The sequence below is a fragment of the Neltuma alba genome, unplaced genomic scaffold (assembly GCF_004799145.2).
Source record: "Neltuma alba isolate B1F8T4 unplaced genomic scaffold, ASM479914v2 tig00004513_pilon, whole genome shotgun sequence".
Classification (NCBI taxonomy): domain Eukaryota; kingdom Viridiplantae; phylum Streptophyta; class Magnoliopsida; order Fabales; family Fabaceae; genus Neltuma; species Neltuma alba.
The window spans coordinates 608-25,199 of NW_021633740.1; the positions used below are offsets into that span (position 1 = coordinate 608).

The window sequence follows — 24,592 nt, forward strand, 5'->3', positions numbered from 1 at the left end:
ATGTGTATTTTGCTCGGAAAATCATAACAAATTTTATATGGCTCCAATAAAGTTTTCGAGAAAGAGTGTATTTTTTTGTTCAAGAAACATAGTGTGATTTACTCTTTATAGTTATAAAATTGGGGTTTCTAAAAATATAAAAGCTTGGTTTGAAAACTGAAGAAAGATGGATGGACATAAGAGATATATACACACACATAAAGAGGGGAAAAAGAAGGTGGATAGAAAAGGGGAGGTAAAGAAAGATAAATGAATAATTTGTCGTATTGCTGTAGGTATCGTATTTTATCTTTGACCCACGGTGAGATATGATTTCTTTTTCAAGTGAAAAATGGTCCAAGAAGTAATTAATCTTTCTTTTCGAAGCATCGCATAAAAAGGCCTTTTACCCCCCTCCTCTTGTCTTGTTCCTCCCACATAATATCATTTATTAATTTCTCTCCTTTTTTATTTGGATTCCCACACGCCCCTCCATTACTGCAAGTTGAGTTTCCTCAGCTTTTGGTCAGAGCAGTAGTCCCACTGCCTCCCAGCACAATCTTCAATCGCACCGCCTCACATCCTCCATTGACTTCTAATTTGTTTGCATGTGGTTATTTAGTGTTCATGAACACGTTTTACAAGATAAATTTTTTTCGCATCTTTTTATATTTCATAGATCAAGGTTAAAAAATTGTTTTAAATCATTTCAAAAACTCTACATTCATTCTTAACGCCCTGAAACTAGGCTTCATTTAACTAATTACTTGGATTAGTTTTTTGAGAAAATTTTACAGTGAGAGTGCCATTGATCATCCCAACTCACATAACCATGTCCTGTCCGGATTCTAAAGGATGGTTATGATATATCATATATAGATATATTAGCGGATTCACTGATGCTCGATGAATGTAGCACCATTGACACGCACCAAACACGCACGGTTAATTAGCAAGGGACAGTAAAAATCAAAGAGTGAAAGGAAATTACCCAGCTGCAATGGAGCAAAGTGAGGACTTTAGGTTAAAAGACATGAGAATACTGGAATCTCCGACGTTGTATAGCGGAAAGTCTCATCCTTTAATGTGTGATTGGTACGAGGGAGGGGATGGGAGGGGAGGGATTTTAATCATTTTTTCTTGTTTGGCAACACATAAATTTTAGGAAATGAGGGAAAATTTTTTCCCTCTCTCCCCTCCTCAACCTCCCCTTCAAAATTAGGAGAATTTGGAGGGAAAGGATAATATTTTATCATGTTGTGATCATTATGCCCATATTTTTTATGTTATAACCATTATGTTCATATTTTGTCATGTTATAACCATTATGCTCATATCTTAAATAAAATAAAGAACAAAATTATCTATATTAAATATTTTTCCCTCTCCCTCCCCTTTTTTTTATAAATCCAAATAAGATAATATTAAAATTCTACTACTTTCTTCTTCTCTATTAAAATCCCTCCCTTCTCTTTCTCTCGTTGAGCCAATCATAACCTTAGGCACATCACTGATCACTCCGGCAATTGGCCCTAACTCGGTGACCCAAGCTTTACCAAAACACGAATCTTTCAGTGAGTTGTGTGCTTGTGTTTTAACTTTGATTCGTTGCTCTTAGAGTTTCTCAAGGGTCGTCTTGTTTTGTTTTTGTTTTTAATGGTAACTCACTGGAGATTTTGACATTCTTACAACACTTCTGTAATTGATCACGTGGTATATATTGTCGCTAAAAGCACCTCGCTTTCCCAACACACTTGTAACTCACTTTATTCCCAATTTTAGATGGCACAGTGAAAATGGAGAGTACGCACCACCCAAATATGAGAGACACCAAAAGGCGAAAAACTAAAGACGACAGGTGACCGTAGCTTCTTTCTCCAGCGCACCTCAAAAGGAACGCTAACACATTAAATTATTTACCGGTATGTCGGATAGCGCAAAGTTATGAATCAGATGGGGCCACCGCACGAGTAAGTGACCTCGCAAGATTCTCCAATGGTGAGCGTGTACTGATGCGATGGCCTCATTAGAAATGAGGGCAAGCGAAAGTGAAGCAGAAGTTCACACACACATTGGCTATCCACATCCTGAGCCCACCGGCAGCAACTTTCTTCTTGAGGGCTCAGCTGGCGGTGACGGTGCCGGTGCCGGTGATGGCTGTGTTGTTCGTCGTCGGACTCTGCAGGTAAACCTGGGGGCCTTCTCACGATTGGCACTGATGAGCAAGCATAGTTTACTAGCGAAAACTGGGTTGCACAGAGCGGGCGAGGTCCCGGCGGTGACATCATAATGTCGCACTCCCTCATCGGCACTAATGCCAGAAATGTCAGAGTCATTGTTATTAACCAAAAAACCTGCGCTTCCTCCATGTTCGGTCGATCTCTCTTTCTCTCTTCTGCTGACGTTTCAGAGACTGAAAAAAAGCTTTCAATGTTGCTGTGACCCTGTAATCCTAGTTTAAATACTTGCATACCCGTATGCTTCTTGCTGCCATTTGATTGTTTATTCGGTGATTCAAGAGAATGGTTATGGCCGACTCGTTTATACTTTTTCATCCATTGTGTGTGACGACTTTGTAGGTGACTTACAAAGTTATCTTAATCACTATCGCACCAACAACCTGGTTCCTGAACTAAGTTTTAAAGAATTAACTCAAACATGTTAACAGGCAGATCCTGTGAGGCTGTGAGGAAGGCATAATTTAGTACTAGTAAATTGTTTTCCATTAATTCAAGGAACGCGTATGACCATCCATCGAATTTTATTTCGTTGCTCTGTTGTTCAGATTATAGTTCCGACTGTCCATGAACAGAGTAAACGATGAATCTAGTTCTGCTCTGAGACAGAGGCGTGGCGGCAGACGAGTTTCCGCACAGATTCAGAGTAACGGCCTCGAGTTATTTCAATTTTCGTCATTCGCATAAACAACAATTGTTACAGATTTCTCCCGCGGAATTTCGATATTCTTACCATTCGATGAGCTTCGAATCTATATCGCTGGCATCGTAGGAATTCAAAATGACAATACAGAGACCCATGCCATTGAATTCTTATCGCAAACCATTGAAACTGCTCAAATATGAAAAACAGAAAAAGCGAGATTCATTCGGAAAGAAAACAAACACAAACGTAAAGGTATTCAACGTACGGTGCTTGTTAGACCATAATCTCAATTAAGGCCTGCTATGACGAGCATTAAGAGATAGGTTAGTAAGGCAAACGGAACAAGTTTATGTATTAAGCCCATTTTACCAAGATGAGTTAAGTTATAGAATTCGACTCAAGTTTTCAAATTGGAAAGTTACTTGTCGTTTCCAAATCTAGTCATATGTTCTAAACAGCAATCTTTCTCTGCTCCACTAATATGAAATCGGTCTCAACCATCGGGACTGAAAAAATTGTGAATCACCAAGTAAAATTACTCTACAACAAACTTCCAGCTTTTTCTTTAATAACATTTATCACAGAGTACTAACTACAAAATTTTTCCTACAATAATCTGGGCATCTCAACATGTATGATAATATAAACTTTAATCTCTCAGTGTAATTTATCTGCCGTCAATAATGATTCACTTTTTTTATTCTTCTTACGGTCATCAAAGCCACCTTTCGCTTAAAGCATTTTATCCCTTAATAATGCTTTTTTTACACTCACTAGCTTTAGCAGCTAAAAATTCCATGTCTTCCTTAATTTGTTCTCCTGTCAATCGCAACTCCTTTGCTCTTTGCCGCCAACCCTCTTCAAACAACTCAACAAATTTACCTCTTATCTCAAGCAGTGGATCTCGATCAATCAACTCACTATTTTCGTAAGATTCTCTTGACATTGCTGTTTTAATCCCTCCTTTTGAGGATATATAGAAAATCCCTGAAAGCCTTGTAAATGCACTTGGAAATGCGTTTGAAAACCTATAGTCATTGTAAAACTTTCCCAATATTGGCACTGGAATCCTTTCGTACAACAGAAGAGAAAGCAGCTCGTGAAATACTCAAAGGGTCCTCTTCTCCATTTCTCTTGATGCTTGATCCAAATGGGACACATCCTCGTATAACGATATGTAATCAAGCTCAGTCCAATCTCCAGTCCGCTCCCTCATCTTCTCCTGGTGGAAGCTTCACGAAGAAATTTGACCAAACCATAATCCTCATCAATTTCGTCTCCTCTTCAACCCTTTGCTCAATCATAGATTTTGCAAATTCGGGGTTTTAGGAGGCCAATTCAAGAAATGATTTTTCCTCCCTAGGACACCTAGTTAACCTAAAATACTGTGGATACTTCAGAATCAAATTAATCAAAAAATCATTCGGGACCCCAAATTCCCTTTTCACGTGAAGCAATTTATCCGCGCTAATCACCTTATCCTTCAAAATCATTAACAATATACATAGCTTCGACACAATTAAGAGCTCGTTTTCTCTGTAAATCCTTTTGTCTTCTTCCAGAAAATTTCTAAGCCGATCGCTTACTCTTGGAAAGCAAACACGCTTTGATTTTGGTTTGATACGATCATGGCAGACATCAAACAGGCGAGGGTTTTGGTTTAAAAAGGTTGTAATTTTGAAATTAAGACATCCTCTCGCGCTGTTTCTCAAGATATCGCAATGAAATTACTTGACCCGGTTCATTCAGAACCTCCTTCACAATAGGAGTGCTGAGCTTATGCCGCTTGTCTTTCTCTATTGCCAGGTCTAGTTCATGGTCTTTTCTCCGTACTACTTTGAGGCTACTTATGAATTTTTTCACGTGAAGATTGAACTTGTGATGAGCAAAAGCAGCATCTAGCTTGTGAAGGACAATGTGGCGAGTTTTGTTGACCATACCTGATGCGGACGAGCAGGCTAGCCGTTCAACCGCCACCATGCCCTTATGAACATAGCGAGCGAATGAATTTATAAGTCGCTTTTGAAATATAATTTACGTAATACAAATATATATAAAAAAAATTTTATTTCAATTTATATAAATTTATTTAAAAATTTATTTTAAACGGAACTCTAAACAAACTTCAAAAAGATAACCACAAGTCAGGGGACTTTCTTGCAAAAGCACAAAACTAAGATGGGCTCATAGTTCAACTTTCAGAGACAAGAGAATCCACTACAATTAAACGGGCCCAAAGCTTAAAGGCCTTATTTTGTTTTCATTAGTGAGCCCAATCAAAGCTGCATTTTGCTTTTAACAAAATACTCCTCTGACCCTTAATAGAGGACCTGATTATTGAGTTGATTTTAATTATAAATATAAGATCTATTTTTTATATTTATTATTTTTTCTAAATTACCCCTATGATACTCCTTCAGCCATAATTAAGTAGAAGAGGGAGAGAGGATATTAAGAAAGATGATTTTGGTGTTTTAGGAAAAATATGTCATATTTCTTAAAATTAACTAGCTTACCTAACTTTTTTAATTTAATCAAATTAGTTAAATAAATCTTATATTAAGAACCGGAGGAGTAATAAATAACAAAGATTCAAATTCCTGCTGGGAGAGGTGCTCACATCTAGTGCCTGATAGTATCTCGAATAGGATTATTTCTAATAGGAGGATACTTATTTTTTCGCAAAGAAAATAATATATAACAACAATGCCCATGTACTCAACCCAATCAAAGTCCCAAACTCCCATGGTTCGTTTCTTCAATTAAAACTCACCCCTCCTAATGCACGCTTCTTTTTTTCCCAAAAGTCGTTGATCCCTGAACATCTGAAAATTGGCGTAGGGACCATGGCATGGCAAAAACTGCGTTAAAAATGGATATGTGGCAAATGGCTCTTCTAGGTGGCTCTTTGTAAGTGGCATGCTAGATCCAAGATGGAATTTTTCCCAGGTAGATAGAATTGAAATGAAAGTTAGACTGCTACTTTTTTTTTTTTTTGGTACAACTGAAAATAACATAAAAAACTGGACTAAAGTGGGATTAATCCACACAATCCTTCTCCACTAAGCTTCTCAGGCTGCTCGGGCACGTATCAAAATATGATGAGGTTGATAGTCCTCTTTTAGCCAATTTATCAGCAACTTCATTAGCATTTCTACTGATATAGCAGAGCTGCACTTCCCAGTCAAACTTCAATAACTCAAGTGTCTGCATCATTAACAGGCTGCAATACTGATTGTTCCTCCCCTGATTAATAGACTCAATCAGATTCTTTGCATCGGATTCAATAATAACGCGTTTAAATCCAAAATCCCAAGCTAACTTCAAGCCCTTGAAAATAGCCCAAGTTTCAGCCTCCAAAACATTACACGACCCGAGTTGAAGCGAGAAACCCACAATCCAAATTCCATTATGGTCTCTAATGCATCCCCCACAGCCAGCTTTTTTCGAGCTATTTGACACAGCACCATCCACATTTACTTTAATCCATCCTTTTGATGGCTGCTTCCAAATAGTTGAGCTGTCCAACGGCTGTTCTCTCATGCCATAATGCAACTTTGTAGCAGCAAAAGTGAGGTTCGGCCATCCATCTCTGATTATAGCTACTGGATTAGCAGGTCTAACAAAAGTCTCATCAAAAGTTGCTTTATTCCTCCAGAGCCACAATTTCCAAACAGTAACTCCCCATGTCAGATTCCAATTATTATTTCTATCAGAACCCATATTTTCCTTGAGATTTAGAGCAATCCACTCTTTTAAAGTACCAGAATAAAAACTTTTCACCTGTTTGTTGTCTACTAAAACATCCCACACTGATCTTGCATAGGCACAGTCTCTAAGAACATGTAGAATACTTTCAGCATTTTGAAAGCAATAAGAACACATAGGGGAACACTGAGACCATCTACTTCTCCATAGATTAGTAGGAAGTCTACCATGGAAAATTCTCCAAATAAATACCCGAATCCTTTCAGCACCTCTCCATTTCCAAATAAGCTTATAGATTGGACTATAGAGAGTTTGGGGATTCTCCTCCATCATAAAATAAGCACTCTTGATGCTGAACATACCAGTGCTTGAGTCTTTCCATACTAAAAAATCCTCCCCAGCAGAATCAAAAGGAGGCATTACTCCCTTAAGTTTTGTCAAAACCTCAGGCTTAACAATAGATTCCAGCTTATGAAAATCCCAGTTACCACAAATCATCCAGTCTGCCACCACGCTGCTGTCCTCTTCGATAGACAGAGGTCTTAAGCAGAGTTCTTTAACTTTCACATCATGATACAGCCATAAATCATTAAAAAAATTGACTGATTTCCCATTCCTCAGCTGCCACATAGATCCTTTCTCAATCAATTCTCGTTGTCTGCAAATAAATTTCCAAACACTGGAATCTCCTGGCCTAGCATCAAATAGATTTTCATCATTATGCATCATATACTTCTGAAACAGTACATCAGCCCACAGACCTCTTTCCCCTATCATTAATTTCCAGGCTAACTTTGCACCACAAGCAGAATTCATCGAAGCAAGTTTCCTGAAACCCAGGCCTCCATAAGACTTAGGAAGAATAACAGATTGCCAACCTATAGGATGATAGCCTTGCTCATCCCGGTTATGACCCCATATGAAGTCTCTTTGTAGTCTTTCCACCTCATCACAAATCTTCTTAGGGATTTGGGAAACTTGCATAGGATAAAGAGGAATAGAGCTCAATACAGACTTAGCCAAAGTGATGCGACCTGCAGTAGACAAGCATTCCGCTTTCCAATTGGCTAACTTGTTTCTCACCTGGTCAACTATATATTGAAACTTTGCTGTAGGTTTTTTACTTTTTGTTAAGGGAAAACCAAGATACTTCCCTATTTCTGTTGACACTTTCATTTGTGTTGACTCTCTAATCCTTCTTCTAACATTTGCATCAACTTTAGGAGAGAAATATAAGGAAGATTTATCTCTGTTAACTTTCTCGCCTGAAGCCTGAGAAAATTGATCCAAAACTTCCATCATGCAAGCAACTTGTTTCTCAGAAGCAACTCCAAAGAGCAATAAATCATCAGCAAACATTAGATGAGAGATAGAAAGGCCACCTTTGGAAATGGAAATAGCTCTCCACTTACCTTCATCAACTGCATCACAGATAAGATGGGATAACCTATCCATACAAAGAACAAAAAGAAAGGGGGAGATAGGGTCTCCTTGTCTAAGACCTCTCATAGGAGCAAAGTACTCAGTTGTTGATCCATTCCACAACACATTATAGGTTACAGAGGTTACACAATCCATAACAAGATTCACAAATTTATCATCAAAACCCACATCATACAGTACAGTGCGAAGGAAGTTCCAATTAAGCCTATCATAGGCTTTTTCCAGATCAACTTTCATTGCTATAAGCCCTCTCTTTCCTCTGGCTTTACTCATTACATGAAGAACTTCCTGACCAATGATAATGTTGTCCTGTATAAGTCTTCCTTTGATGAAGCTGGACTGGAAAGGGGAAATTAAATCATTCATCACTGCTTTAAGTCTGTGGGTGATAACTTTAGTTAAGCATTTGTAATGCACTGAACAAAGAGAGATAGGCCTGAAGTGAGCAACTAGCTGAGGATTTTCTCTTTTTGGAATAAGAGAAATCAAGGTTTTGTTTGAGTCATCCACTTTTAGACTTCCCTGAAAAATGCCTTTGACAAAGCTACAAATAGAGGGGCCCAACACCTTCCAATTGTGTTGAAAAAAGATAGGGGAGAATCCGTCGAATCCGGGGGCTTTGTAGGGGCCCATAGCGAACAGCGCAGATTTAATCTCTTCATCAGTAGGCAAATTACTCATATCATTTATCAGATTGCGATCAACCTTAGGAAAATTGGCCCTCGTTTCTAGGTCATTATAGCTGGTGTCATTCGAAGAGAATAAAAGTTTGAAATAATCGACAACCATTTCTTTCAGTTCAGCATCATCATCCACCCAATTACCCTGTTCATTTTTCAGAGTAAGAATTTTATTCCATTTCCTCCTCTTTTGAGTTTTTAGATGATAATAACGAGTATTCCTATCTCCCTCAGTTATCCAATTTGATCTAGACTTTTGAAACCATTTGACTTCTTCCAACTTTAACACCTCCTCTAATTCCAACTGCAAGTTTGATTCAAGATCAGTAAGGAATTTTGATAGAGGATAGGCTGGAGACTTTTGAATACCTTCCAATCTAGCAAAAATATTCCGTTTCTTCAATTCTACAAAGCCAAATACTTCCTTATTCCATACAAGGATGGAATCTTTAAAGTGAGACAAACTCCTATTAATATCATCATCACACTTCCAGGCATTTTCCACAAAACTATTGAAATTCTCATGCTCAATCCACATAGCTTCAAAACGAAAGGGTTTGTTTCCTCTAAAATTCAATCTTTCAGCATCAAGACACAAACTCAAAGGATTATGGTCAGAAAATTTTGTTCGAGCACATACCTTTATCAAATAATTTTGAAAAGAAGACATGAACATAGCATTGCCCAAGGCTCGATCCAGTCTCTCATACATCCGTGGGCACCCCATCATCTTTGGCCCTTTCCAAGTAAACTTAGGACCTTTAAATCCTAAATCTGTCAGCCTACACTCTTTAATTCGGTCATTAAACTAACTCATTCTGTTGCTGTTTGGATGTCTTCCACCTATCCGTTCTGACTCCTTCGCAATGTCGTTAAAATCCCCAATCACCACCCATGGATCAGAGATACTTTGGGATAATAGTTTCAACTCCTCCCAAAGAATTTGCCGGAACTGTGAGTGGGGAATTGCATAAATGGCAGTAAGGAAAAAAGAAGGTTTTCCTGCGACTTTGCATTTTAAGTGTAGAAATTGTCTATCACTTTTATGAACTGAAATCTGAACAAAGTCACTCTTCCAAGCAACCGCTAGACCCCCTGACCGACCAGTACTTGGAACAGAGAAAAGACTGTTGAAGCCCAGTGAGTATAGACGCTGTAATTTTGAATCATTTCCACACTTTGTTTCTGAAAGCATAAGGACCGCAGGTTTTGAGTTTCCAAAAATAGCCTTCAGATTCCGTGTGAAGTTGTTACCACCCACCCCCCTAATATTCCAATACATTATTTGATCCATAAACATTAAAAAGAAAACGGATCCAGAGCCCAATTAACACGACCCAATAATTAGAATTGGGTTTCAGGTACCATAGGCCCATCACTTTGGGTTTCCTTCTCAAATTCATCACTAGATGGGTTTACCAGCATTGGCCCACATTGCTGTACCTCAGGCCCTTTGTCCATCTCTGAATTTTCACCCGGATCATGAGGGAGGGGTGCAGTATCTTCGATATAATCCATCTGCTCTTCCCCAATGTTCTCATTCGAGATGTTATTATCTCCTTCACCAAAATTCCTTCGAGCTGAGCCCTCTTCTTCGGTTTCATCCAGTGTCAACATCAATAACTCGTTTGATCTCTTATGATTCACGAACATCTCACGAGATCTCTTTTCCTTCCTCCCCTGCTCTACCCGTTTAACGGCTTCTGTCACTTTCTCTGGGACCACCCCTGCAGCCGCGCCATTTTGCTTGTTACGTCTCTTACTCGCCACATCTTTTGTCTCACGCACAAATCGTACATTAGTGGTGGTAGCCTTAGCAAATGGTACGTTCTCCAGGACCGAAGATGCAGGGATTGCATTATCCTCTATTTCTTTAGTTAAATTATATTGATTATTTTCCACGTCAGCTAGAATTTCGAACCTCGTCCCTGAGCTTGGTTGCCGGAAAGCTCCCCCTGCCTTCTCTTTCCCCCTCCTCTGTCGCCGGTTTTTTGCACAACCTTCCATACTTCCTGATCATTATTCCCAGCTCCATCAATATCCATTCCAGCTTTTTGTACACCCTCAGCGCCCCTATTCTGGTTGCTGTCATTTTGCTCTGTAGATTTTCTCGATGGACATGTCTCGTTGCGATGCCCATATACCCCGCAGTTCAGACAAAGAGCGTGGAGCCCTTCATATTCTAAGTAGTAGTCCTCACCATCGATTGAGAAGCCTGACATTAGTTGTTTACCCAAATCAACCATTACACATATTCGTGCATAATGTCCTCGTAGCTGGGAAGAAGTATTAACATCAACTTTGATTGTTTCCCCTATCCTGTTTCCAATAATAGTGAGAGCCTCCTCATCATAATACTCTAATGAGACCCTTGGCAAACGAACCCAGACAGCCACTTTATCTATTTTAGCTTTTGCAGGATTGAACTTAGGCTCCCATGGTCTTACTGTCAAATAATGATCATAGATCATCCATGGGCCTTCTGTTAAAGCATTAAAATAATCCTCTCTATTTGATAATTTGACTACAAAATAGCCATAGCCAATGTTAATCAAACTGATGATTCCCCGTTTAGCCCATAATGCTTGGAGTCTAGCGCTTTGTAGCCTATATTGTGATCTAGGAGTTTCACAATTACTGCCTTTTTCCACGCCCTATAGAGACGTTTTCTCAATCTACCGGAAAAATGGAATGTAGGAAAATTTCTCTTCGGGTCTTCCCTTATTCTCACTAAAGGTTCTCTCTTATCAGCTTCTGTCTCCGACTGAGATTCAGACATATTATCATCAGATAGATCATCATTCTCATCCCTGTCATCATCAGAATGGTCATCCTGGTTGGTAACACCTTTCAGTTTCTCAGCAAATGTCAGTCCTGTTTTATTAGCAGGAAACTGGGTAGTCCCGAGCTTTGGCCATTGGTTCTCGTTTGAGCAGTCTTCTTGTTCCATAGCATTATTTTTGATCTTCTTTGAGCTCCTCACAAGCAGATCATTTTCCTCCGTAGAGAGAGGAGCACGAGCTAAGCTTTTCCCAGCAGGAACGAGCGCCATTATCTTTCTTAGTTAGACTGCTACTTGTAGAGAGAATTTTTTGCAGGCCTTGCAATAGAAATATATAAATCTCAAGTGAAGCTCAACTTTCAAAGGCACAGCTTTTCAAGCATGAAAAAAAAAAAAAACAATAGATGCATGATGTGGGAGATATTACGCAGGACACGCCAAACTGCCAAAATATTCCCCGAAGTACTCATCAACCAAGCAAAATCATTACAGGGTACAGATTCAAAGAGCAAAGTTCGGAAAACATAGGTGACAAAAAAGAAGCTCGGGAAACAGGAAAAAGAGAGTCATTCATCGAACCCCATGATCCAAAATTAAAAGTACTTACTGCGTAGCAGATCCAAAATTATATATTCTTTTATCCTTGTCTTCACGTAAAGTCAAGAATCTTGTCAACTTCATCTTCATCGCCCAGAATAAATATCTAGCAAATTGTATCTTCATATTTTAATTCAACATTAAAATATAAAAAATTCTTGAAAACCGCCTCAAGAATTAGTTTAAGATGGTGTTTGAATTAACTTTTGGAATAGATTCTAAAAAAAAAAGTGATAAAAGTGATTTTAAGCAGTAGATTTTGAGTGGAATAGATTCGATGAAAAAAAAATTGATAAAATGAGAATGTTATTAAATTACTTTTTTAATATGCAAATTACCAAAAAAAATATAAATAATGAATGTACATATGTTAGATCAATTTATTACTTATGTAATTAATTAACAATTATATGTATATATATATTGATAAAATCTTGATTTTCCACCCAAAAAGTTGGGACCTCTTAAAAGCATTTAAAAGAAGTGCTTTCATATAAATTTAGACAAAATTTCTATCACATACTTATCTTGAACTCTGTAGAATCATTTCTAAAAAAATTAATCCAAAACACCTAGCTTCTTGAAAAACCATGGTTTTAGCCTTGAAACCATGTTTTGGCATAATAATCAATTATTGGGTTTTAATGAGGTGTTTAGATTTTCTAGAACCATGGTTTCAAAAGCCATGATTCTAAAAGGCATCCAAACACCCCTAAATTTTTTTTGGTGCAAGGGCTCATCTAAAAGTCCTTTCTAAACTAAAATAATTTTGAACTTCTATACTTATTGAAGCGCGCTCAATTCGTTTTGCCCGTTCTAAGAAGATTAAAGAGCCTGAGAAGAAAGAGGTAAAGGGTTGCAAGGAGTATCGAATTTTTGGTCCCCATATTGGGCTGGGCTTCAAAACTCCGTTTTGAGCAACCCTCATGCAAAGCCTTATGTTGCGTCCTGATACAATTTTAAAACAGCTCAGGGAGTAAGGTTGCTCGCAGTTTAAGGGTCTGCCGCCCGCCGGAATGGGATCCAAAATATAGGGAAACGGGCATTCTGTTCCCTATTAAAAGATAAAATAGTGATAATAATAGCAAAAGGAGATGTTAGGTGAGCTTTTTTTCATCCACAAATAGTAATCATGCTCGTTTCATCAAAAGGCAGGTGCAAAGATAAAATAATTTCTGATCTTCTTGGCCGTCGGCACGTGCTTCAAGTCATCCACCTCTACAATCACACCATGGTGAAATAATCAATAATGGCTAAAGATCGCGTGCTCGCCCTGCTATTTTCATATAATTAAATTATACGATTTAAAAAAATAGTTAAAATTAGTTTAAAATAATAAATATATAAAAATTAAACCTAATTCTTTTAAATATGTCTTTATTTAATGAGAGAAATAACAGTTATAAGATAAAAGGATGAAAACGAATAGGTAATTAATTAAGAGTAAAATTGATAAAAATACATTTCATGTTTAGACAATCCTTAATAGAATCTTATAAAAAAGATCAAATCAATTCAAATTTTAAAATCTTATAAATAGAATCGGATGAAGGAGCATAGAATTTTATTGGAAAACTCCTTGCATATTACCGAAAAACCTCATCAACCATCTTCTCTCACACTTAGTGATGATTTCATCACTATTAATTTAAACTAAGCTAAAAATTACTAATACTTGAAATGGAAAAAAATCAAATAAAAAAAATTGATGACAAAAATATAATCTAGTTGGGACAATACAGTTATGTGGATGTGCAAGTTGGAAGCTTATTCAGGCCAAGCGGCGTGAGTTCGGTACTAACTTACATTGGCTAGAAAACAATGGAATGTAATGTCCCATATGCATAAACGTACATTATTGGTTCGCTCTCATACCCTGTCACACGAGCGTAATTGGAAAAATGACAGTTTGCGGAGCACACAATCGAAACGCACAAGCGTCGACCGTTTATCAGCATGGGACAGTGGAGCCCACGTCCATTATCAAACGGTAGTCGGTAGAGAATTACTGAAGCCCACTCACTGGGCAGGATCATAGGGGTAAATTATTGTGCAAATGCAATGATGTTCATGCCTCTTCTGTATTTAATCCCCCCAGTGTGGCCCCTTAGTTCATCTGGGTCTTTTTTTTTTCATCATCGTTTTCGTTTACTATGTTGCCGTTGAATTCCCTGAGATTGAAGCTTGGAGGGACGACGAGGTTCCAGCCGGACCACATCGTATACGATGCTGAGGATATTGAGTTCGGGACGTTATGGTGGTTCGTTTATGCTGGGATTTCTTGCCTTCTCGTCCTCTTCGCTGGCATCATGTCTGGTCTCACCCTCGGCCTTATGTCTTTGGGCATCGTTGACCTTGAAATTCTCCAGCGCAGTGGCACCTCCATAGAGAAGAAACAAGCAGGTTCGTCAACCTCCTTCGTCCTTAACTATATTTGTTGCTCTGTTTGTATATATGTAAGCTATGCGAGAGAGTTTATTAATGAAGCCGTCTTTTACTTTCTATTCCCCTTTTACAGCTGCTATATTGCCAGTTATTCAGAAGCAGCATCAGCTGCTCGTTACTCTGCTTCTTTGCAATGCTTGTGCCATGGAGGTATTCGTAAATCATAACCTAATTTACTTCTGCTCTATCTTTTTTGCTATATTAATTATATTCATCATAATTAGATACTTAGAAAGTTATCTTGCTTCTGACTTCGAAGCAAATGGCCAGAACACTGATTCCTCAGTATTTTTTTGGGGGGGGGGAGGGAGAGAGGGAGAGAGACTATGGTACGTGCAAACAGTTGTACCTAGATAATAATCAGCATCTTTATTTTGCTGGCATATATCCGTATGAATATTTTGAATGATCAACACATTCCTCTGCGCAACTCTGAAGTTATAACACTATTCTCTAGCTAGTTCTTGGATCACATCAAGCATAAACTGTCATTCAATTGTTCCGTAGCTTATTAGTACACGTTGTTACTGAAATATGAAAATTACCGAATGCTCCTAGAGTAAGGGTCATTAGCTATGAGATGGCACCTTCTCCCCTCAAAGAGAGACATTGTTATTAGATTGTCAGTTATCAGTCAGTCAGGTACAAAGAAGCTGAAATGTGCTTTGTTTGACAGATATTGAACTGAAAATATACTTTAAACCTCTTTCTGTTTATCTGGTTTTCCAATCTCTGATATTAATCCTTCTTTTCTACCTGTATGTTCCGTTTTTCTTCTGCAGGCACTTCCAATTTACCTTGACAAAATTTTTCACCCTTTTCTAGCAGTAATACTGTCTGTAACATTTGTTCTGGCTTTTGGAGAGGTAAAATATACAATTTTTTTTCCAACCCCTTTTGCACTATACACAGATATTGAAGCATTTTATGTCTGTCAACTGTGTGAAATTTGAGTTTAGGTTATCCCACAAGCTATATGCTCAAGATTTAGGCTCTACGTTGGTGCAAATTTCGTAGGGGTGGTGCGCATTCTGATGATAATCTGTTATCCAATTGCTTATCCTATTGGAAAGGTAATACTCGAAATTTGCAAGTTTGCTTGAACCGATTAATGTTACATAAAGCACAAGGATCCTGGTCAATTGCACTTGAAAAGCTCATGGTTTTTTTGAGCATATGTATGCTGCAACTCCATGCTCACAGGTTCTGGATGCGGTTCTTGGACACAATGATGCCTTGTTTAGGCGATCACAATTGAAGGCCCTCGTTTCAATCCACAGTCAAGAGGTAATCCATTTATAAAATCAACGGTTGGATCTCCTTCTGTGCTAATTATAGTGCCTTCAAGTCATTACCATGTGGTTGGCATGAGAAGTCATGTGAGTATTACATTGGAACAAGAGAATGATGACTCACACTAAGTGAAGTAATGCATTAAAAAGTAAAGTATCTTCCGAATAAATTGATCCATAATTTTGACCGTTTTAGGCTGGTAAAGGGGGCGAACTCACACATGACGAGACAACAATTATCAGCGGAGCACTAGATCTTACTGAAAAGGTAGCTTCTGCTTTGAACAACATTCTTTTTTTTTTTTTGGGTGTGAGAGGCAAATAGAATAGGACTAGCATGTGAACTTCAGTGAGGGCCTCATTTTTCACCGACCTTTTTTTTCTAGTGCAATTATGCATCGTATATTCGTATTTCAGACTGCAGAGGAGGCAATGACACCAATTGAATCAACCTTTTCTTTGGATATTGATTCCAAGTTGGATTGGTGGGTTGATTTTCCTGAGCTTTTTCTGTTCAAATGTGCATAGCAGTCGCAGAATCTTCATTTATCTTTCTTCATCACATCTGCTAGTTTAATATCATTTTAAACGTCTTTGTGTTATCCCAAACCTCTTTCTCCTCTTCTCCTATGGCTGGTTTCTGTGCATATTTGTAAACTTACAGCTGAAGTACGTTTCTGCTTTTCCTCATGTGACAGGGAAGCAATTGGGAAAATTCTTGCAAAAGGTCATAGTCGTGTTCCTGTGTATTGTGGGAATCCCAGTAATATAATTGGCCTCTTACTAGTAAGTGAGATCACCAACACTGAATGCTTGAAAATGAAATTATTCATTGCCGCTAATGACCTCTCTCCTGTTAGGTGAAAAGTCTTCTCACTGTGAGAGCCGAAACAGAAACTCCGGTTAGTGCTATTGTTATCAGAAGAATTCCTAGGTGCGAAAGTGAAACACATTAACCAAATGTTTCTTCTTTTCTGATGTACTATTATTTACTATAGACAAAATTCTTATTCATTAACGCAGGGTTCCATCAGATATGCCTTTGTATGACATTCTGAATGAGTTCCAGAAAGGAAGTAGTCATATGGCAGCTGTAGTTAAGGTGAACAAGGAGAGAAATAACACTCAAGCTGGTGGTGAAAATGGGAAACTTGAGGAAGACAAAGTCATGAATCACAATTCTCAACTCACAATGCCATTGCTAACCAAAACTTCTGACAAAGCGGAAAATATCATTGTTGCTATTGACAAACCTCCTCTGGTTCCCAGAAAGCAACAAAATGGTACTCAACACTTGCCTGATAATCTTGAAGATGGGGAAGTTATTGGCATCATAACCCTTGAAGATGTTTTTGAAGAACTCCTACAGGTAATTTTCACTTGGACTTTGTCACATCTTGTATTATCCACTTAAACTGAAGAAATAATTTCTCATGTTCTTATCAATGCAGGAAGAAATAGTAGATGAAACAGATGTGTATGTTGATGTGCACAGAAGGTATTTTATCCACACCGCTCTCTCTCGCCAAGTTCTTGAATAAAAATCTTAAGTAGCCGTCCACAAGAAATAAATAGATTGAACTTATCTCTGATATGTGTAGATCTCTCTCGTTGCTTTAATAACTGATCGAGTTTGGAATGTATCATGAATATGGCAGAATTCGTGTGGCTGCTGCTGCCGCTGTGGCACGAATTCCATCTACTCGGAGATTGCCTGGACACAAACCCGCAGTAAGTTCAACAATGCAATAGAAATCAATTGTGTTGGGGGACAGACTTGTCATTTGTGAATGGAAATCAAGTTTATGCCTCTTTTTCTATTCTTGAACTAAAACACTTACGTTCTGCCTCAGTTCCTGTGGTAGAAAAATCTTTGTCTCTTCTAGTGGAGACATTATGCACCCATGCGCTGAAGTTCACAAAATCATGATGGTTTTGATGGTTGTTAATGAGAAATCATACATTGACCAACTGTCTGCTAATTCTTAGACATTTTTTCTGAACCCATCCTATTTCTATTTTTCAGGGAAATCAAGCTAGCAAGGGAAAGTTTTGAAGAACGTTGAGGAGGATAATTCACATTCAATGGGAGCTCCGGGATCCTACTATGATCGATGGAGCCTCTTTCTGGACAATAAACGATGAGCTTCAATCAGGCAACAAAAGCATGGAGCCGCCACTATGTTTGTGTGATCACTAGTTGAGAGTTGAAAGACGGCATGAAGATACAGACCCTGTAATCTTAAAATGAAAATGACGATCTAGGATTTTGGAAAATAATATATTCTTGTCTTTGATCTTCCCCAGAACTGGTGTTTTCGACCACTTGTCCTTCATGATTATCCTCGCTCTTCAGCTTGACCAATCTTTGTTTTCGCACCACGCGGCTTTTAGTTACATCCCGCAATTTCTTATCAGTTTAAACAATTAGCTTAACTACATTTATCGTTTCTTTATTTTTTTAAATTTATTATTTCTTTATAGTCTAATGAAAAATATAAGTAGCACGATCACAATTTAAAAAGGTTGTTTAGTAGAAGGGATATTGTTATTTTTTTGGGTAAAAATAGGAGGGATAATGGTTTTACTTCTTACATAATCTTTGTTTTTTTTGGGTAACAACATAATCTTTTTTCAATTAACAAACTAAACTGATTTTGGAAAAGAAAAAGGGATACTCGATTCACTAGGATTTTCTCCAAATTTAATGGGATATTTTTTAACGAATTTATTCTGATTTATTTTTATTTCTGGCCGACGACTGAAAGCCTGAAACCTTTGCTTGCTCTCAACCCCGCAGAGAAAATTAACAGGGCAATCGTCTAGGCAGCGCATTGCGAAATTGTAGAACTGGAAAGGGAAAAAAAAAAAAAACATGAAAGAAAGTAGACTGGACTCTGGACTAACTCATTTTGTTTTGACGAAAATGTCCTCGCATGATAATGAAACGACACATATATCCAAATCCAATTCCTTAGCTCGAACGTCAAAGGCCCGAAAAAACAATAATCCTTGGCTCCATCTGTCTCCACATTTTCCGAGAAACAGAGACTACAAATAGTTGAGGTGCCGTCTTTTTCGTGTGCTTCTTCCGGGTCTCCTTCTGAATTCCACTGTCATCACTTTAGGTTTGTGCGATCCCTATTAAACTATCTCTGTTTCCTTGGGTTGCGATCGAAAAGTTAATAAATCCTAAGACGGTTGACAGGGGGGAAGCTTCGTGGTGATTCTCTGTCTAAGCGATTCTGCTTTCTAATGTAGTCTACCCTTTCTCCGTGCTAATAGTTCTGGCAAGACGGAATACTTAGGGTTTTTCTGCATTGATTTTTCGTTACCTCTCTCTTGGTGGCCATACCTAATTTAATGTATCTGAATTGTCCTGACAATTTACAGTATGTGGTTTTAGAGAATTTTGTCAGCAGTTCTGTTCGTGTGCTTCTTTAATTTCCTAATCACCTTTTGGGGCGGAGGGTGTTTTGGTTTTTAAACTTAACGGTGAAGTTGTTCTTACGGGTTTCTTCTCCCCCCCCCGGGGGGGGGGGGTTGCGGTTTCATGCATATGTGATATTTTAGTCTGATTCTCCAAAACGGCGAAATTAGTTTGTTTCCCTCTGGGTCTTTGTTAAATGAATTGGGAGTTCTAATCAATTATTTCGCATATATGGCTTTTTGTACTTTTACGTTATGTGTTTCCATTACTAAAACTTAAACGTAAAACGAGTTCCTTATTTTTTTGGACCTTGCAGTCAACAGCTCCTGATGGGTTTCAACGCGGTCTACAAATGCTTGCAGGAGATATTTCCACAGGCAAGGCGTTATATATTGAAAAAAATAATTGTTTTCAGCTTGCTTTTTTCTATGATTAGTTGCTAAATCGTCTGGGTTTATTATTCTATGTTGTTCTGAATTCCTATGGTAAATTTAACGGGTGTGGACTGTGGAGACATTAAACAAATTAGATGAAGGGTTATGCACTGGATTATCTAATCTAATAGTAGGTGCATGAATGTGGATGCTCTGGATGAGTAGAGAACCAGTGTTTTGCTATATTCGCCTTTAACTCCTCTCCATGCACACAGCTATTTCTGATTCTTACTGGTAATTGCATGCTTTTGGAAAAATGATCAATAAAAATCTAGTCCTACTAAAAATCTAATGGTATGCTGCTAGTACTTATGCTCGAGGATGAGTTAGTCATCTGGCAATGTACTAGGCTTATTATTGATTCATGTTCCTGATATAGGCTATGTTTGATCGAATGCAATGAACAGGTTGATGCCAGGATTCTCAGGGCTGTGGCTATTGAGCACTCTAAGGATGTTGACTTAGCCGCAGGAATTGTCTTGAATGAAGTCATTCCTCTAATGTCTAAAAGGTTCATCCCTCTTGCAACTCCTCCACGTGATAAGGGGTATGAAACTGTCGCAAATGTAGAAGGTACATTTACTTGTCCGAATGTGTGTGTGTGTGTGTGTGTGTGTGTTTGTATCTTAATGGATATCTTCCTTGGTTGCATTGAGCTGATTTACTGATATATTGCTCACGATCAATTTGCATTTTGAAATAGCTGGACAAGGGAATATGTTGAGGCATGAACAGCTTGTTGAAACCGTAGCTGCTGAAAATATAGAAACTGCATCTCATTCTATTGAGCCACATAAAGGGCTGATTTTGGAAGTAACTGAAGTTCCAAATACTTGTAATTCCAATGGCAGTACTGATAAGTTTCTCGAAATTAATGAAAGCGAGGAGCAATATGCCTTGGGTAAGGTTGGAGAATTCTTATCTTTACATGTCACAGATAAGGTTACAGTGAATGCAACAAATGATTTGAAGCACGGTGCTAGTACAAGCTTTGATCATGACCTAGAATGTGCAGATGTTGAGAGTGAAAATCTGTTTTCTTCTGGCATGTGCCATGAAATGCAACCTGCTCCCATGAATGACAATGGCAATGGAAACGAGGGGAACTATTTTGCCATTCCTACAGCTGATAACCATGATGATATTACCTGTGCTATAAGCCACAGATCAGTGAATTATGAACCTTCCTTGACTGAGGGAGAAAGCTCTGAGGTGGAAGCAGTTGATCAAGCTCAAAGGCATATGTCAAATTCTGAAGAATGTAGTCTTCAATCAGAACTTGATCGTAGCACTCCTATTGCTGCAGAAATAAATATGGAGAGTGCCTGTTCTTTTTCTGAACAAGGATGCTCTGTGAGTAAAGCCGGTGATGTTGACGATGAGATTGGAGGGGAAGATGTGGTTAGCCAGTCTAACCAAGTATGCAGAATTGATCTGCTTGAAGAGATCATTGATGAAGCTAAAAGTAATAAGGTACTGTTGCTTTTGTACTCCTATATTTGGATATAGGATATCATAAATGTTAGTTTTTGAGTTCAATTTCTAAATTACAAATGCCACTGACTATATTGCATATTCTTCTGTATAATTTGCATTCAATACAAAAATCATTCTGTCATTTTATTATGAAATTTTCTTTTGATATCTCTCTTTCACTAAATTACACCTGTAGTCTTTATTTTAAGCCTTCATGTTTCTACAGGAGGATTGTAGCTAATGACATATGTAGTAGTATGTCCTGTTAATTTTGCCTTCGATGTTTGAAGATATTCTACTGATTAAAATTTGTCTTCAATGCGTTGCATTTGAAGTTACTATTTTCATGCGACTGTCCGTTTGTTGCAAGTTGAAGACATCTTGGCAGGGTTGCATGTGATCACAAGTTAATAATATATTGAATAATACATATATTCTTTAAATCTATGTTCTTATAATAATTTGCTTGTAGCATTTTTTGTTGTACTTTTCCTCGGATCAAATTCATAGGACTCAATTAACAGAATTGAGCACATGTACTTTGTTTTTTAAAAAGCAGTAGAATTAAGAACATTCTGAGTCACTGCTTACATTGAACGCCTTTCACCCAATATCTTAATGACGTGGAAGTGTATTAGGCCTTGGCTCGGTTACATCCGTCCTATGCATGTATCATTGTTAGGATAATGACTTGAAGTCATCATGATTTTATAAATGAGCAAATGGACAAGCATCTTGCAAGACTTATTTGTAGAATAATATTTAAATATAGCTTGGAGGTCGAAATCTGGTAAGAACCTTAGTTAAAACTTCTTGAGTCTTATGACAATTCAACAATGATGCAGAAAACCCTGTTTTCGTCAATGGAATCTCTTATCAGCTTAATGAAAGAAGTGGAACTTCAGGAGAAAGCTGCAGAACGAGCCAAAATGGAAGCTGCTCTTGGAGGATCTGAGATTCTTATTAATGTGGAAGAATTGAAAAACATGTTGATGCATGCAAAAGAAGCGAATGACATGGTAGTCAATGTTATGGAAGAAATTTCTAGCATGCAAAAAATACTAGATTTCTAGCTTTGACAGTTTTATGTATAATGAATACAATATTATTTCTCGCCTTTGTTTTGGCAGCATGCGGGAGAAGTCTATGGAGAAAAGGCAATTTTAGCTACTGAAATGAAGGAACTTCAATCCCGTTTGCTCAGTTTGTCAGATGAAAAGAATAAATCACTTGCAATTCTTGATGAGGTGCTCTACCTCCCTCCCCTTTTATTTGCTAATTTTTCATCATAACCTTTCTCTGTATACATTGTTTCCTTTCTGAAACTACTTTTTTCTGGATCTGCCATGTGTTGCGTGTCTGAAAAGAATAATTGCTTGTTGCTCCAGTGTTAGTTTTATATGTTCTTCGAAGGACTTGTATCTTCTTAGACTTGTAATTTATGTACCCCAAATCACACCTCCGCATTATTGTACGGTATAAACATAGTGGTCATTTCTAATGTACTGACATTTTTGTCACCCTTGCATTTTTTTTTCTCTGCTCTTAATTTTAAGATCGTGGAGAGCCATTATATTTACGTCAGTTTTCTTGTGTTACTGAAACCTGCAAGTAGAGTTTAGTTTGAGTGCCTTACCAACTCGTTGAGACCAAATAGTCAGAATCATTTCACCATCGCCAGCTTGTCTCCTATAGAAGGCATGTGACCTAGCAATGTTTTTTATGGAACGAATTCTATTGTTTTGCATGTTAGAAATCTGAGCTTGAATTACTGTTGGGAGGTATTAATATCTTCCATTGATTCATTTTCTGTCCATCTTTTAGATGAGCAAATCTCTTCGAGTTCGGTTAGCTGCAGCTGAAGAACTGAGGAAAGCTGCTGAGCAGGAAAAGTTGGAAAAGGAGGAATCTGCAAGAAAGGCTCTTGCTGAACAGGAAGCAATCATGGAGACTGTAGTTCAAGAATCAACAAGACTGCAACTGGAAGCAGAAGAAAACTCCAAGGTTGCTATTGCTCCTCGGCTTTAAAATGATTTTGTCATATGGAATTTACATTTAACATGTTGTGATTCTCTATATTTTCTCTGCAGTTACGGGAGTTCCTCATTGACCGTGGACGAGTTGTGGATATGTTGCAGTAAGTTATTTTATGTTTGTAACTGTTACTTGAATGCATTTTTATTGGAATGTCTTTCTAATTGGAATCTCTTTGCTGTTGCTTTGTTATATATTTTGATTCATTTACTCGAAACTTTCTGTTGGTTTGTGTGTGCTATCTAGACATTATTGCTGCCTTCTTAATCACCTTGAACTTCTCTCATAAGTTATTACAAGTTCCCCTAATCTTCTGTCTTTTGGAAATTGGAACGGAAAAGAATGCATTTTGTTTGAGATTTCTTTCACCCGTTGCTGTTTCATTGTAACCTAACAGAATTTTTGTGATTTGTTATCTCAACATAATTTGTAACATACTTGCTGCTCATTTAACTTTGCAGGGGAGAAATTTCTGTTATTTGTCAGGACGTCAGGATTCTCAAGGCAAAATTTGATGCCAATCTCCCCTTGAGCAAATCCTTCACCTCAAGCCAGACTAGTTGTATCTTAGCTTCGTCAGGTTCATCTCACAAAAGCTTGGCAACCGATGCAGGCTCAGATCACAGTGATTCGTCTGAAATACTTAAGACCAAGCCAGCGTCCTCAACTGGTGAACTGTCCTCCGAAAGTGAGAATAAAGTGGAAAGCGGGAAAACTGAATATAAGGCTCCTCTGGATGATGAGTGGGATATTGTCTTAGAGGAAGATCAAGAGCTGAATTCCTGAGTTTTGCTAGGAAGGAAAAAGGACAGAAGGAGACGCCAAATAGCAGTCCAGCTATTGTAGATCCAACAAATTAAGTATCTCGTAAACTCCTCGGATTTCATTGATAGAAAACAATGAGCTATGTCTTCTTGTCTGTTGTTTATATGCTAGTTACATCCAGATGATAGCTTGAACTTCTAGTACATTTAACTATATTTGCATTTAGTTGAGGTTGGTGCTATTTGGTTCCCAGCTATTTTGTACAGGAAACGTTGAAGAGAATTGTGTGACTTTGTTTAAAAAAAAAAAAGAAAAAGAAATATGGCGTTTGGTTGGGTTAACATTATCCAGATCCTTAGTGGGTAGTGGGACATCCAATTATTTACTGTGCGTGGGGGAGGGATTAGGGGGCGTTTGGGCATGGGTCATTATTCTTTCATTTAAGCAATCGTGCTAGTTCAATTGAAAAAGCAAATACTTTTTTAGAAAGCAATTACGTTCTGCTTTGACATTTTTTGTGTTTTTTTTTTTACACACTTTTTTTTATGTTGGACTTGGCATAATCTTCTTTAACATCTTTTTTTTTTTAAGGAGATGTTATAAGATTTAGTTGGCCTTACATAAGGTAAGAATTTAGGTCTTAT

General features: G+C 37.9%; 4 protein-coding genes and 1 pseudogene across 4 annotated transcripts; 2 read left to right on the forward strand and 3 right to left on the reverse strand.

The window, feature by feature from the left end:
* Positions 1-1,928: 1,928 nt before the first annotated feature.
* On the reverse strand, positions 1,929-2,315 carry LOC114745030 (uncharacterized). Its single transcript, XM_028933172.1, has one exon. The coding sequence runs from the start codon at positions 2,313-2,315 to the stop codon at positions 1,929-1,931; it is 387 nt and encodes a 128-aa protein (XP_028789005.1).
* A 1,183-nt stretch (positions 2,316-3,498) lies between these two features.
* On the reverse strand, positions 3,499-4,842 carry LOC114745027 (protein WHAT'S THIS FACTOR 1 homolog, chloroplastic-like; annotated as a pseudogene).
* A 5,195-nt stretch (positions 4,843-10,037) lies between these two features.
* On the reverse strand, positions 10,038-11,164 carry LOC114745029 (uncharacterized). The gene is made up of 2 exons (XM_028933171.1): positions 10,636-11,164; positions 10,038-10,564 (listed from the first exon to the last, which is right to left on the reverse strand). Exons 1-2 carry the CDS (start codon positions 11,162-11,164, stop codon positions 10,038-10,040), a joined length of 1,056 nt encoding a protein of 351 aa, XP_028789004.1.
* Positions 11,165-14,204: 3,040 nt separating this feature from the next.
* LOC114745032 (DUF21 domain-containing protein At4g14240-like) lies at positions 14,205-18,174 on the forward strand. Its single transcript, XM_028933174.1, has 13 exons — positions 14,205-14,475; positions 14,591-14,667; positions 15,300-15,383; positions 15,477-15,590; positions 15,721-15,804; positions 16,006-16,077; positions 16,227-16,294; positions 16,508-16,595; positions 16,670-16,743; positions 16,833-17,178; positions 17,261-17,307; positions 17,468-17,540; positions 17,836-18,174. Exons 1-13 carry the CDS (start codon positions 14,226-14,228, stop codon positions 17,863-17,865), a joined length of 1,407 nt encoding a protein of 468 aa, XP_028789007.1. The 5' UTR covers positions 14,205-14,225; the 3' UTR covers positions 17,866-18,174.
* Positions 18,175-18,819: 645 nt separating this feature from the next.
* Positions 18,820-24,294, forward strand: LOC114745031 (uncharacterized). The gene is made up of 9 exons (XM_028933173.1): positions 18,820-18,937; positions 19,556-19,616; positions 20,081-20,246; positions 20,377-21,146; positions 21,995-22,168; positions 22,280-22,396; positions 22,974-23,153; positions 23,240-23,286; positions 23,645-24,294. Exons 2-9 carry the CDS (start codon positions 19,569-19,571, stop codon positions 23,967-23,969), a joined length of 1,827 nt encoding a protein of 608 aa, XP_028789006.1. The 5' UTR covers positions 18,820-18,937; positions 19,556-19,568; the 3' UTR covers positions 23,970-24,294.
* Positions 24,295-24,592: the final 298 nt, after the last annotated feature.